The sequence below is a fragment of the Dama dama genome, chromosome 12, assembly GCF_033118175.1.
Source record: "Dama dama isolate Ldn47 chromosome 12, ASM3311817v1, whole genome shotgun sequence".
In the NCBI taxonomy this organism is placed as follows: domain Eukaryota; kingdom Metazoa; phylum Chordata; class Mammalia; order Artiodactyla; family Cervidae; genus Dama; species Dama dama.
The window spans coordinates 56504113-56520385 of record NC_083692.1 but is presented as its reverse complement, the minus strand read 5'-3'; the positions used below and the strand labels follow the sequence as shown (position 1 = coordinate 56520385).

Here is a 16273-nt window from a genome sequence, read left to right as displayed (position 1 = left end):
TTGCTGGGTAGAATTCCCTCTGCACTGTGGGTAAATGGATTTCTAGTGTCTGTTCAACCTTTACACTGTGTCTTAGTGTGTGGTCCCATTGCTTTTGTTCCATCCTTAGGGCTGTTTCCTTATGCTTTTTTTTTTGTAAGACTAATTCTTTTCAAGTTTTAAAATCAGCAAAAGAAGAAAGTAAAATCTCTCCTTGAGAGAGATTGAAGGTATTTACTTTAGGGACAGCTAACCTTTTATTTAGCAATTTGGACTTAGTAATCTAACGGAAGACTTTCTATGAGAAAGTATGTCCTGGAGATACCAAAATATGTAGGGAGTCCTTGTCCTAACAGAACTGACAAGCAGATGACTTATAACAAGTAGCCAGATGACTTATAACACAAGGCAAAATGAATGATTTATCTCCAAGGATTGGAAGAAGACGACTTTTCATCTGGTCTGAGCATGACAAAGAATTTGATGAAAGAAGCTGCACTTGAAAGGCTCTTGAAAGAACTGGGTAGAAATGAAAGAGGCATTCCAAGCAAAAAGGAAATATGAGCAACAGTGAATTATCTAGTTCCATTTTGCTAAAATATATTCTGTGAATAAAGGAGACAAGGCTAGGAAAATAGCTTGGAGCCATTGGATAAATCTCCTAAAATATGGGGCTGCTGGAGAGTTAGTATTTAATTTCAGTAGAGAATAGGTACTAGAGTTTCCAACTGAAGAGTGATTAGAGCAAAACTTTGCTTTAGAAATCTTTTGACTTGTAAGGTGATAATAACCTAGCAGCCAGTATGGAGACCAATGAAGACAGTAAATTCCCTTGAGAGGTAAAGGTGGCCTATATAGACTATAGTGATGAAAATGAAATAAAATTGAAAAATAATGCAGGGAAATAATCTATCAGAATTAGGAGCTCACACTTTGGGCAGGGTTGAGGGAGAAGGATGAGTCAGAGCTGGTGCTGTGCTTTCCAGCTGAAGGTGGATGGCAGGCAGAGAGGACGGCTCCCAAAAGAAAACCTGAGTGATCTTTGGAGATGACTTTGATGGTAATGCCTGAAGAGCCTGCTTATTCTGAGTAAATCTGCCCATCAGTTGTGTGGTAGGGGAGTGAGCCTGGGATTAGCAGTCTTTGTTTAGTTATCTACTTTGAGTAGAAGAAGAAGGATGAGAAGCTCAGAACTTGCTTTTAGCTTATCCCAAGACTTAGGCTATAGGACATTTAAGCTTTTGGGGGCCTCAGCTTCCACAAATGGTGAGTCTTGTAAGAACAGAGATTTTTGTTGTTTTGTTCACTACTATATCCCTAACACCTGAAAGAATGGAACAGTAAGTACTCAAGAAATAATTATTTGAATGATAAATGAATTTTAATCTGTCAGATGAGAAGTTTAGATGAAATCAGATGTTTGTTTAAAATATAGATTTTTATTTACCCTTCCAAGAAAAGTAAATTTTAAACTTTTCTTTCTTCTTGTTTTTTCTGTTTCCACCAAGAGTCATTCTGCCTTGTTTGGCAGTCAGAGTAGGGCTAGATTGTCTGCTCAAGGGGAAAGGTTTAAAGAAACACATCACCGACTTCCGTAGTGATCTAATGGTTAAGAATTCACCTGCCAATGTAGGGGACACAGTTTTGATCCCTGGTCTGAGAAGGTTCCACATGCCGTGGAGCAGCTAAGCCTGGGCTCCACAACTCCTGAAGCCCGCATACCTGGAGCCCTCACTCCACAACAAAAGAAGCAACCATAGTGAGAAGCCCACACACCATGACAAAGCGTAGCCCCCTCCTGCTAGCACAGAGAGGTATCCCCCTCTCTGCCACAACTAGAGAAAGCCCAAGCGCAGCAACGAAGACCCAGCCATAAATAAATAAATAAATGTTTCTGAAAAAACAAAAAGACACAACAGGCTTTTGCTGCAAAGCAAGTTCAGGATAATGTATTAGTTCTCTTCCATCACATTGGGAATTTTTTAGAGAAACTTTGCTTTGCTGGTCTATAATGTAGTTATATTGAATTGAATTGAATACTGTTTGGTTCCTAGATGCAGTAATAGATCCTAACCATGATGGCCAAAAAACTGCATTTAAACTCATCTATATTGGATCTGTATTTTAAAACTATCTTAATACCAGATGCTTAAGAACAATTTCTTTGAACGTTAATTTACCCAGCTAGAGAATTGTAATTAAATTATGAGTTTGGGTAGAATAAATATTTCTGAAAGCTAAATCCATTCAAAAGGGTCCCGACAAGTTAGTCATTTCTGTAATTTTACCCTGGGTATTTGTCCTTCCTCAGTTCCAAAGACAGTCAGCCTTGCCATGACTCAGGTTCCTCTTAAAGAACTCTGCATTACCATTCATTAGGAAGACAATGAAAACTTTTAATAGTTCTGCCTGTTTCTACCTGACAAAGCTTCCCTTGGATTTGCTGATGAAATTCGATCAGGAAGTAAGTCCTGCCAGTATCCAGACGGCTTCTATTAATGTGCAGTGTGTGGTACTGTTGAAGGTTTACTGCAGTGTGTTTGTTCGACCTGCTAAATAAAGGATATTGCATTGACTGGCATGTGCGTGCAGCAGCACACATCCTTTCACAACTTTTAGCTTGCGACCATCCTTAACACAGGTAGATGTTACACAAATATATACTTCTGTGGTTCAGCAGTTTTGATAGTTTACTTTTTCTCCCATAGATCCCTTCTTTTGGTAGATTTTCTGTAGGCATTTGAAGAAGGACTACTTGGGCTAAAAGGTTAGGAAGAACAGATCTGTTACAGAAGAACTATACAAAAAAGATCTTCATGACCCAGATAATCACGATGGTGTGATCACTCACCTAGAGCCAGACATCCTGGAATGCAAAGTCAAGTGGGCCTTAGGAAATAACACTACGAACAAAGCTAGTGGAGGTGATGGAATTCCAGTTGAGCTATTTCAAATCCTAAAAGATGATGCTGTGAAAGTGCTGCACTCAATATGCCAGCAAATTTGGAAAACTCAGCAGTGGCCACAGGACTGGAAAAGGTCAGTTTTCATTCCAATCCCAAAGAAAGGCAATGCCAAGGAATGTTCAAACTACTACACAATTGCATTTATCTCATACACTAGCAAAGTAATGCTCAAAATTCTCCAAGCCAGGCTTCAACAGTACATGAACTGTGAACTTCCAGATGTTCAAGCTGGATTTAGAAAAGGCAGAGGAACCAGAGATCAAATTCCCAGCATCCGTTGGATCATCGAAAAAGCAAGAGAGTTCCAGAAAAACATCTACTTCTGCTTTATTGACTGTGGATCACAACAAACTGTGGAAAATTCTTAAAGAGATGGGATTACCAGACCACCTGACCTGCTTCCTGAGAAATCTGTATGCAAGTCAGGAAGCAACAGTTAGAACTGGACAAGAAACAACAGACTGGTTCCAAATTGGGAAAGGAGTACATCAAGGCTGCATATTGTCACCCTGCTTATTTAACTTATATGCAGAGTACATCATGCGAAATGCCAGGCTGGATGAAGCATAAGCTGGAGTCGAGATTGCCAGGAGAAATATCAGTAACCTCAGATATGCAGATGATACCACCCTTATGACAGAAAATGGAGAAGAACTAAAGAGCCTCTTGATGAAAGTGAAAGAGGAGAGTGAAAAAGTTGGTTTAAAATTCAACATTCAGAAAACTAAGATCATGGTATCCAGTTCCATTACTTCATTGGAAGTGTTTTCTCAGTGAGAGAAGCAGTGAGAGACTATTTTGGGGGGCTCCAAAATTACTGCAGATGGTGACTGCAGCCATGAAATTAAAAGACGCTTGCTCCTTGGAAGGAAAGCTATGACCAACCTAGACAGCAGATTAAAAAGCAGAGACATTACTTTGCCAACAAAGGCCCGTCTAGTCAAAGCTATGGTTTTTCCTGTAGTCATGTATGGATGTGAGAGTTGGACTATAAAGAAAACTGAACACCAAAGCATTGATGCTTTTGAACTGTGGTATTGGAGAAGACTCTTGAGAGTCCCTTGGACTGCAAGGAGATCCAACCGGTCTATCCTAAAGGAAATCAGTCCTGAATATTCATTGGAAGGATTAATGCTGAAGCTGAAACTCCAATACTTTGGCCACCTAATGCGAAGAACTGACTCATGTCAGTCCATGGGGTCGCAAAGAGTCGGACACGACTGAGTGACTAAACTGAAGTGGAGAGTCGTATTGGCTGTCGAGAATTACTAAATTCTGCTAGACACGGGGTCCTACCTCTGATAATACTGAATCCTCAAATACTACTTACTCATTTTTATAAGAGCAGCATAAGCTTAAGGGAGAGAAGGTCCTATTGAATTCTGAAGAAGATATGCCCCAATAAAAGAATAACTTGGATTTGTTCTGTTTGTGTCTGGACTCCAAGGCATTTGACTTAAGGAATACATAGCCTTAGAAAAACACGCTGTGGTTTAGTGCTGTGGTGCTTAATGAATCAAGCTTCTCATAAGCTTAGCTTTTCCAAAGGGGAGGTTAGACCGGATTGCTAAGTAGATGGTCAGAGATCTTCATAAAATTAATTTCTTTACTATTTTTTAAGTCCAGTAGCCTTAAAAAAAAAAAAAAAAAAAGCAGCAGCAGCTGTTGAATTCTTAGTTCCCTTCCTTTCACAGAGTACTGCCTGGTTTTCAATGAGGTTCAGCGTTTCCTAGTTTAAGGGGCAGACGTGGTTGTGCAGAGATCGCTTGCCCACCTCTGACCGTGTGCAGTTTCCTGACTGGCTGCCTGTTGTCCAGTGGGAGCTGAGGTGTGGAGACCGCACTCTTGCCCTGCCTGCCTCCATCACAGAGCTCAGTGCAGAATGAGCCATCCCTGCTCATTGCTGGGACCTAAACTCCAAGGAGGGTATTGCAAGAAACTAGTGCGCAACTGAAATAGTCTTTTTCTTAACGTCTCCCTTTGAGTGACCTAGTCTCTGCTGCTCACCTCTGCTCGCTCGCTCTTTTTTTTTGTTTTTCTTTTAATAGGATCATACTGGAGTAGTTACCTGTCTATTTATTTGCTCTGTGCTGGGTCTTTGCTGCTGCTCACAGACTTTCTCCAGCTGCAGTATGTGGGCTTCTCACTGGTGGTTTCTCTCATTGCACAGCACCTGCAGGCTTAGTAGTTGTGGCACAGGGCCTAGGTGCCCCTCAGCGTGTGGGATCTTAGTTCTCACACCCGGGATCAAACCTATGTCCCTTGCATTGGCAGGCGGATTCTTTTTTGTTTTTGTTGTTTTTAATATTATTTACTTATGCTTATACTTTATTTAATTGCATTTTTGGCTGTGGTGGGTCTTCATCTTCTGTAGTTGCAGTGCGTGGACTTCTCACTGCGGTGGCTTCTCTTGCTGTGGAGCACAGGCTCTAGGCACACAGGCTTCAGTCGTTGCAGTGCTTGGGCTCAGTGGTTGTGGCTCGCAGGCCCAAGAGTGTGCAGGCTTCAGGAGTAGTGACTTGCAGACTCTAGAGCCTGGGCTCAGTAGTGTGGCACACAGGCTTCGTTACTCTGCAGCATGTGGCATCTTCCCAGGCCAGGGATCAAACCTGTGTCCCCTGCCCTGGCAGGTGGATTCTTAACCACTGGACCACCGAGGAAGTCCCTCACCTCCACTCTTAATTCTCTATTGCATGTTAAAAGTTTTCTTCTGTCGTGTGTGGTGTTCAGTACTTTGTATGTCAGTATACACCCTGTGTTCTGAGGCATCTCCTTGTAGGAGGTGACTCTGCAGTAATCCTACCTAGATAAATCATCATTCCATACAGAAGGTGTATTATGCCATTTTGAGTAAGAATAAGACGAGATGTGAGTAGAGAATTTCAAACCTTTCAGATAGTTTCTGTGATTTTTTTCCTCAGAACTTCATAGAATTGATACCGCTGTCTCTGTGGGCCTGTATAGTATTGGGCTTGGAAATAATCCCCTCCAGATTGTTATCAATGATGTTCTGATATCTGTGATATTAGATCAAGTTTGTAGAAAACAGGAACTCACTATTGGTACAGCTGAAAGGTTGCATGTAACAATCCAGAAAAATTGGTTCTGTTTCATGAGCTTTATAATATAGTATATTTAATGTGCTGCATTAAAATTTTGAAAGTGTGGTAAAACAATGTAATCTAGTGTATTCATTACTAGCCTTTTGGTACTATTTAATCTCTATTTTTGTTAATTACAGTTGAAGACTGTGATTATATAATGAAGTCTAGAAGATTGACATGGGAGGCAACTTTTAAAAGTATTTTAGGAGCCATAAAGTAAAATAGATGAGATCCTTTTATAGATGGAATCAAAATTAATTTTTAAAAATTATATAATATATATTTATATATATAATATTATATTATTTATATATATTATATTACATATATATTATATATTTATATATAATAAAATTATATATATAAATATATAATAAAATTCAAAATTATATAATAAAGAATAAGATTTGGTGGTTTGTTCGCTACAACAGGAGGAAGATATTTGCCTGCCTTCTGCTTTAGAAAAATTGCTTTATCACGAAAAGACATTTGAGATAAGTTTCAAGCCGTAGACAGAGGTGGTCATCTGAGGTGTTATCAGACTCTTACTTTCTTGACCTCCCATTAGTATCATTCTCCCCACTGTCTGTCCATGAATCCCTCCCAAGTTGTTTGAAGATGCTGCTTCCTCTGCTCTAGGCAAAGGGGTGGTTTCAACTTTTTACACTAGTCTTACATGTTTTCCCTAAACTATTTTTTGTAGCTTTGCTTTTGATTTATTCTCTGCTCGGTTGCTGCCTTTTTTTGTTTCCATGTTCACCTACTACATAGTAAACCAAGCATTTCCACACAGGCAATACAATCCCAGCTGAAGATTTTAAAGCATTACCCCAAGGAATTCCCACTACTTGAGTTTCCTGCTGGTGCCTTTGGGGACTACTCACACTCCATGTGGACCTTTGTCTTTGAAGTAATGCAGAGAGATTGTTTTTGTTGAATGACTCTCCTGATTGCTTATTAGATAGACATGTTGCATGAATGATTTTTACCAATGAAGGGTTTACATGGTGATCTCCTCCACTGGTTTGCTTGATATTTAGCTGGCTCCTGTGCTGATTACGCCTATCGTAACTCCTGTGTATACAGCATTGCCTAGAGTACCTTTCAAGGGCAGGTAGACTAGTAGAGTTCTGTAGTTGTTGACATTCTTTGGTTTCATTTAGCTTCTAGGCACTCAGTTGCTTTCTAAAACTGGCAAATGAACCCTTCTACTTACATCAGCTTCTATACATCAGTCCAAACCCTTAAATTCTAGAAAAGAATAGCCGTAGAGTTTAGCATTATGATGAAAGTAGTTCCCAGAGTAATAAACCAACAACCCTGAGTTCAGATCTCTCTCTTGGTTTTGCTGCTTTCGGTGGATAGAGAAGGTGTCAGAGGGCAGTGGGATGGTGCCATGTATTATTCACTTGTCACATTTACGAAGCAGTGTCAAATGCTAGCATTATTTTTCTCTCTTCAAAAGACAAATAGAACATTGCTTTGAGGATGGAGTGTAACTTTAAGGCCTTTGAAAAAATGTCTTGCTATTTTCATTTAGACAAAAATCTTAATTATTCCAACAAGTTACCTGTTTATCTAGAATGAATATAAGCATGTATATATCCCTGGGAATCAGATGGTAGCATCAAATCAGACTTCTGATATGTATTTCAGGAAAAACAGAATTAATAGCTGATCCAGCTGCCCGAGGTTTTGTTAAGCTTAAAAGAATGAGTGTTTTCTATATGTTTCATCTGCCCTAAAAACAAATGCAAAACAGACTTTTCATGAGAGAAGTATTGCACTGAACATGTCTCATAGAACTCAAAACAGCCCCGAATGACTTAAAAATGTATGTTTTCTAAGCATTTAAATATTTTGAGAACAAACAATTCTATATAGTAGTTTAGAAGCGTATAATCTACTTAAATATTATAAGAAAATTTATAAAGTCCTAGAGAGAACCGAAGAGGCTATCACTAATAGATATTTAGTTATAGATATTACTTATAATATTAGAAGAACAGATGTTGTCTCAAATCTCCACTAGTAGAATAGATGAGATTAAGCACTCCTAGGCTATGGATATTGGTTTATAAAATAATTATGATTATGTTATAAATCACAGTCTTATTTTGGAGAAATGAAACATCTGAACCTCTCTTGGCAGGAGTGGGTAGGGAGATATTTGGGGTAGCTTTTTTCTTGGGGGGGGGGGTAGCTTTGATTCTCTCAAATATGATTCGCAGAATAAAACTAAACCTTTCTCTTGTTAGAGTTTATAGCAAGCAAGTTAATACAGCTGCCTTCTTATAGAGGAATATCAGAAAACATGGCCAGCATCTTTTATAATGCTGTTACCCATGTGACTTCATATTCCATTAGTTAAGAAGATGAGTAAGTTGCAGCTGGTATATGATGCCTTTTCAGTGGGGGCAGGGGGGCAGGCAAAGCTTTTTTGTGATTTGTAGATGAGCTTAAAACCACTCTTTGTCAATGAGTTCCAGAAGGGGGTGAGTGAAATGGAACCTCAAACTACTACTATTTCAGTCTCCCCCCCTAAATTTTTTTTTAAAGAATACAACATTTATAGCTATATTTCTAATATTTATAGCATCCTTACTAGTTTTCATGCAGAGAAGCAATATCACATCCCAGCCCCTGCTGCTGTTTATTATCAGCAGCAATTAAAATTTGATTTACTAATCCCTCATTGCTGCCTCTCCAACACCTCATTTTTCATTTTTGTAGAGCCTTAGGACTGTTAACAGCTGAGCACCATTATGTTAACACCTCCTCAGCCATCTGGTACAGGGGAAGAGGCACCTAAACAGATTCTTGAGAACAGACATGACATATGAGCAAGATTAGAATAGTGTGAGATCTAAAAAACAGGTGAAGAAGGAATGAAGAGAGCCTGACAGACAGCAAAGGTGAAAGCAGAACCCAACGAGATTTTGAATCAAAAGCCCTCCTTTTGCTGGGAAAAGATCTGCCTTTTGCTTTCTAGAAGAAAATAGTTTATGTAGTCTTATCTAAACTTTTTCTAATTCCTGGAGACAGATAACTGACTGGAGACAGATAACTAGAGGAATCTGAGGAACGTTGTAGCCTTATTTTCCTTCATCTTTTCATCTTCTTGACCTCTGAACCTACTTTTGAAGAGAGACTTCACTCATCCTTTTAGAGAAGAGAACATATTCCCGCTACTGCTCATTTTATATTAGTTGAAAGTCTTCTGGAAGTTTGAGAGTAGTGGGCTCCCTATTCAAGGAAAAGACTTACTATCTTAATTCCTAGCGCTCGGAGTTTTCTGTATTGATTACTACCTATTTAGGTAGATCTTTAATCAGTGAAATGATTTAAGTATGATTATTCCTTTGTGCAGCAATCCCAACTTTCTGAATTTGGTCTGTTTAGTGGCTACTGAAATTTTATGAATGTGGAAACTAAAAGATGATTCCAACTTTTGATAGATTTTCTTTTTTAACCTCCTCTTGTGGTAATTATTGTTTTTCTGTGTCTCGGCAAGGTTGGTATGTTAGAGACAGTTATGTGTTGACTAGTTAGGCTGAAATGAATGTAGCCAAGCTTTTTCTCAGTGCTTTGCAGCAGTTGTTAGTTCAAGATCCAAAACAAAAACAAAACCTGAAGGGACACTAATGTACTTGATTTTGTAATTGCTTGCTGTTGCTTCACCTTTCCTTCCATATCTTGCTCTCATGCTTCCTAATGCCTGAGCAGACTGCATCGTCAGAGCGCCGAGGAGAGTGGGAAATCCAGCCGAGCCGGCAGACCAATACCTCATACCTGACGTCTCACTTGGCCGCAGACCGCCATGGGGGATCAGTGCAGGTACTTGCTGCCTTCCTTGCCTTCTCCTGGCCCTCCCAGCTTGGCTGGTAGAATGTTGGCTTGCTTCTGAAACTCAGGTTCCTTTAGAATGGAGTCTCACAGTAAGGTTGAGCTGCTCTTACGGTTAACTGCATATCTCTGTGCTGATTTTCTACTGAGGTGCATTGTAAGAATCACTTGTTGAGATGATTGCTGGTTGTTCTAATCGACTAAGAAATATGTATATGATTTCTGATACTAATTTCTGGTGAAATGAATTCTTCAATCTTGATCCATTCATGATAGACCATAAAATAATGTCAAGGTAGAAGTCTTTTAGTGTCAAGTCTGGAAACTGTAAAGATCTGAGCCTTTTAAAATAAGTATTTTGAGAATAGAGAACTGCATATGTAGCTCATTCTATGATGATACGTGCCCTAGCACATAAGGACAAATTGTTTATTGGCCTCACTCATCCATTTATGAGTAGGGACTCAAGGACTTGGGCTATGTTCTTTTTTCCTTCCTCAAATAATTATTTCTGATTTCCTTTGGACTATTTTGAATCTTTATTTTCTCTTATACTTAAGAACATCTTGTGTCTCTTAACTTTTCACACATGTCACTATTTTAATAATCTTAACCTGATTGTTTTTCTCATACTGGTAAGTGACAGCACCAGTTGGGGCACACAGGTGAACCCAGAGCTACCGAACATAAATTCTTATTCTTAAAAAGGGATAGGTAAGCCTTTTGCATAAAAATATATCTTGATAGGCTGATTATTTAAGATACATCTGTACATGGACTGACTTACTGAAGGTCGTGTTATTCAAAGGACAGCTTTGACCTGTAAACCAAAAATGTTCTCGTAGGAGCATCTAGGTAAAAATGATGGATTGAAGACAATCCCGTCTGAAATAACACTAAAAGAATGATAAGGAGGTTTTTTTTAAGGCAGAAATCCATATAAGAATGGAGAAAACAGACAAGGAGGCAACAGCAATCAAATGTCAGAAGCTGGATAGCAGATGGGCAATTATTAAATGACTTAGGAGTCCCAAGAAAATGAAAGTCTGAACCAATACAAGAGAAAGCTGAGAAACTGTTTACGGCAGGGAGTCCCCAAAAAGCTCAGAAAGTGCGGAGAGGTGTGTGCTAAATTGAACGTTGGTTTAAAGTCTGTTTAAGAAGCCAGAGATCCCTACTTGTCCTCTACAGCAAAGACCAAAGGTTATTCCCTGGAGAGGGCAAAAAAATGGTCCCTGGGGCTTCCCTGGTGGTTCAGTGGTTAAGACTTTGCACTTTCAATACAGACAGTACGGGTTCTATCCCTGGTCAGGGAACTAATATCCCACATGCCATGCAGCATGGCCAAAAGAAAAAAAAAAAGATGGTCTCTGGATTAGGAGATACAAGGCACATTTGAGGGTGGAATACCATACTGGAAAAGGGGAGATTAAATGAATATGTGCATACTGACTGCCTGCTTTCCCATTTAGTACTTAAGAATGCAGATAGTCAGGTGTGTACCTTAAAGGTATGAGCTTGAGTCAGCTCTGGGGGATCTAACCACCCCCAGAGAAAACATTTGAGCCTCCTCACAACTGGGTTTCCCTAATGAATTGGCCAGCCAGATCATTCTGCTATGAGATCATCTTAGAAGTCCCATCTCTATACTCACAGTGCCAGTTTACTTTATTCTACTTTTAAATATGAGCAAACATTCAGGGATTATCAGATTTCTGAAGAAAGCCCTTAAAAAGAGACCAAAAAGAGCAACAACAGCAACAAAAAAATACTTTGTTATTAAAAACCTCATAGAAGATACTGCTACTGTGAAGCAAGACAGGATGCTACATTTAAAAGAAATATTCTAAGAGCAAACAAACCAAAAAAAAAAAAAAAGAGAGAGCTTTTGGAAATTAAAAACATAATAAACAAAAAATTAAAACTCAATTATCCTTCAATTAAAAAATAAATACGTTAAGAAAAAATTAAAACGCAATAGTTGGGAATTCCCTGGCTGTCCAGAGGCTAGGACTCAGCGCTTCAGGGGGGATGGGTTCGATCGCTGATTGGGGAACTAAGATCCCATATGCCATGTGGTGTGGCCCAAAAACAAGAAGCTCAAAACTTTGGAAGATAAAGTTGTGAGGAAGTCTCCCAGAAAGTAGAGCAAATAGAGATAAAAATAGTGGGAAACAACGTAAGATTTAAGAAGAGACCAGAAGCTCCAATTTCTAGATAATGGGAGTTCCAGAGAGCACACAGAGGAAGTGGGGGGCGGGGGCAGAACTCGTGGATAGAATACCTTCGCAGATCTCAGAGATCTCAGAGACTCGTTTCCAGATCAGAAGGCCCACCGAGTGCCCAGCGTAAATGGGTGGTGAAATCACATCAAAGTATATCAATGTGAAATTTCAAAACACTGAGGACAAAGAGCAAACCCTTCAAGTTTCCAGAAAAAGAAAACAGTCACATGCAAATAAAGGACCAGGACTTAGTATAGCCTCAGGTTTCTGAACAGCAGTACTGGAAGCTAGAAGGCAATGAGCAATCCCTTCAAAACCAAGAAAAAATGATTTCCTACCTAGAATTCTGTACTTCTGCAAACTGTCAATTCTGGTTGAAATATGTAATAAAGACATTTTCAAAAATCTGTGGTCCCAGTAATTTTATTTCTCATGCACCCTTGTGAAGCTGTAGGAGGATGTGTGCTATGAAAATGAGTGAATCAACCAAGAAAGAGTAAATATAGAATCCAGGAAACGAGATCCAACTCAGGAAAGCAGCACTATAAAGACAGGCGGTCCCAGATTGACAGCTGTCTTCCAGTAGAAGAGGACAGCCTGTCCCAAACAGAGCTGGTCAGGAGGCCTGGAGAGCAATTTTATCAGTTAACTCAATGGCAAACAAGAAATTATACAGGGAAGAAAAGATAACTATGGTACACTCCATGATACAGCTGTAAATAGCCTTTAATTGTTGTAAACACTAAGAATTGATTTAGCAATTACTATATAAACTTTAATGGGGGAATAAAAAGATAAAAAAGGTGAATACACTGCCTAAAAATAACAAATCAAGATGCATGTTATTCAGAGATATGGAAGTGAAAAACAAAGGAATCAGCTATAAAGGAAGGGGAAATGGTGGAGTGGAGGAAAGAGATTAATGTTTTTCACAAGTATCTGAGTATAAATATTTGATTCTTTACCCAGTGTGCTTGTATAACTAATAAAAATAAAACCTAACAATTTAAAAAAATATGTCAATATATGTATACACATGTATCAGTTTCTGATTATCTCATTTGCAAAAATTTGTAAGTTTAATAGCCAATTCATCTAGTGTTGTTGAAACATGAGTTTCAACTATTATGGAGGTAATTTGGCAATACCTGTTAAAATCTTAAATATCTACCGCTTTTGACCCAGTGAATCCAGTTTCAGATAAATAGCCCTCAAAAAAGTACAGGGGAAAAAAATGTACAAATAGTAAAGATGCATAGAAGAAACAGGTGAAACTAACCTTAATAATAAGTCTTTGAAACCTAGTATGTATTTTACACTTACTGAATATCTGCGTTTAGCATTAACTAAACAAATATAATACGTTTATACTGTGGAGAGACAGATCTCTGGATGTCATGGAAAATGGCCAAAATATATTGTGGAAAAAGCATCCCATCCAACAGTATGTAAAATTTGGCTTCCCTTGTAGCTCAGTTAGTAAAGAATCCACCTGCAATGCAGGAGACCCTGGTTCGATTCCTGGGTTGGGAAGATCTGCTGGAGAAGGGATTGGCTACCCACTCCAGTATTCTTGGGCTTCCCATGTGGCTCAGCTGGTAAAGAACCCACCTGCAATGCGAGAGACCTGGTTTCAATCCCTGGGTTGGGAAAATCCCCTGGAGAAGGGAAAGGCATAGTACATGGGGTTGCAAAGAGTCATGGACAGGACTGAGCAACTTTCACTTTCTTACTTTCACTTCTGTCAAAAAAAAAGGTCTAAAATTGTTTAAATTAAAATATATAGGAGATACAAGGGCATACAACTTAAGAATGACATTTAATGTTTAGCTAATATTCACTTTGCTCAAATCTTTATAATTATTTACAACTCTTACTAAGATCAGTGTTATTCCAATTTTATAGATAGGGAAACTAAAGCAGAGAATTCCCAAATGTATTAGTTTTGAATTACCAAATGTATTAGGATTGAAATGTTGGTTATCAGCTAAAGTACTGCTTCCTTTGGTACATAACTCTTGATTTTTCTTCATGGTAACAACTTGAAAAGCAGGGCTTGTAACTCAGATCCCTTAAAAGGGATGCTACCAGTATGAAGGGCTAAAGTTCAAAACAATACTTCACATTAGTCTCTTTCATGGATAATCCTGTATTAATTACTTTGGTCTTACAGGATATAGCCAGAGAAATGTGAGATTAGTATTATTAATAGTGATTACAGCAAAATAAATTGCCAGTGTTCGAGGTATACAAATACAGCCTACTTTTTAATTAGGTTATTCTAAAATAATGGAAAAGTATAAATGATAGTTTCAAATACTAATGATTTGTTACAGCCTTAGAGTTCTTCACAGTTTTTCAGATTGTTTTCCTAAACATTATTATGTTTAACTGCCATGTAATTACGAGGTTAATAGAACCAAGGTGGTTATTGGCCTATTCTTAACGGAATTAGAAACCAGGGCTCACAGAGAATGTTGACAGTCGAGAATCCAGCTCTTGGTCACCTCCACTAGATATTTGTTCCACTGCACACCTAGGCAGTCCCATGGTTTGACAAACTATACCTCCAACCTGAAATAATTAAGTGTATGCTCTAGAGGTCCAGATTAGTTGCCCTTGTTTCCCAAGTATATTTTAGATGCAGTTAAGTTTAAGGTTAGACAGTGGATGGTAAAGCTGTCGTTTGTGCCTGATTTGTTTGAGACCAGATACTCCTGGATGCAGACAAGATGTCTAGTCTGTAAAATGGGGCACCCAAGGACATTGCTTGTGGGTCAAGTGGCAACATAGTAAGGAGAAATTAGAGAGTATGAGACGTGTGAAATGCTGTGAGCAAGTGCCATGACCCAACGTGACCGGGCAGTTCACAGTGGTGATGCTGACTGTCGCTTCATTTATGTCAGTAGAGGCCAAGACATTTCATTTAACATCTTATCTAGTTCCTGAATTGTTTATTAAAAAACATACTGTGATTTCTTCTTGTGCCCACCAGAAGCATATGTAGGCTGAGGCAATTAACAGGACAACATTAGCAGGACTGGAGTTATCCAGTCTATAAACCTTCTCTCCTCAACTTTTCATTTTTGTTGAAACTTTTCATTTTCCCCAACTTTTTCATTATGAAATTTTAAAATCTACAGCAAAGTTGAAGGGGAGATGCAGTGAGCCTGTGTGTATCCTTAACTAGATTAACAAATGATTGATTTTTGCCATATTTTCTTTAACTCAGGAGGGGTGTTTTTAAAATATTTGTAAGTACATTTCATCCCAAAATACTTCAGCCTGCTTCTCCTTAGAATGAAGCCATTCTGTCATACAACCAGCACCACCACTGTCACATATAAGAAAATTAATAATTCCATAGTAGCTTGTATACAGTCATATCACATTTCCCCCAGTTGTCTCCAGAATTTATTTTGTAGTGTTCAGGATCTAATTAGGGTTCATACACTGCATTTGGTTGTTATGCCTCTTCAGTCTCTTAATTTCTTTTAATCTGTAAAGATCACCTCTGTGTTTAAAAAAAAAAAAAGATTTCTGAGACATATCTTTTTTAAAGAATTTGGACTTCTTGTCTTATAGAGAATGTCCTGCACTTTGAATCTGTCTTATTTTTTTTCCTTCATACTTAAGATTCAGATAAATTTTTTTTTGCAAGAATACTATATAGGTAATACTATGTAGTATTCATTATATCATATCAGGAGATAAATAAGGTTAGGTGGTTTCATTGATCAGAGATGCTAAATTTGATTACTAGCAAATTTTGGGTCTCCCATGGGTAAGTCCAGGTTTAATGTTGTATGCCTCCTTGACTAACTGTACAACATTGTTAATAATTTTTTAAAGCTTATATTGATGTAATTAATAAGAATAATAAATACTTCTAGTTTAGAAATAATGGTGGGCAAAGACTGCTGATAAGTAGTATTCACCTTGTCTGCCCTTTCCTTTTTGAATAAATACCTCAAAGATTCCTTAGACTAAACATTTCCCTCTCTATAAGTGTGCAGGAAATTTTTACAGATTACTCCCTCCCAGCTCTAGAGGGAGATAAAAGTAAACATTTATGGAGGGAGAATAACAGTACTGTGAATGTTTATTGGGCCATTATCATGTACCATGACACTGGGCTAAGCGCTTTCTGTGA

The 16273-nt window shown here is 38.4% G+C and overlaps 1 protein-coding gene across 7 annotated transcripts in view; it reads left to right on the top strand.

Annotated features, from left to right (window-relative positions):
• Positions 1 to 16273, top strand: part of CSNK1G1 (casein kinase 1 gamma 1) — a 156417-nt gene that overhangs the window by 125600 nt on the left and 14544 nt on the right. For 5 of the 7 annotated variants that reach the window (XM_061157343.1, XM_061157344.1, XM_061157345.1 and 2 more), the window contains one exon: positions 9776 to 9886. The exons of the other annotated variants lie outside the window; for them this stretch is intronic. In XM_061157343.1, the coding sequence (XP_061013326.1) occupies positions 9776 to 9886 (111 nt within the window). The remainder of the gene's footprint in view (positions 1 to 9775; positions 9887 to 16273) is intronic. 7 annotated transcript variants of the gene reach the window in all.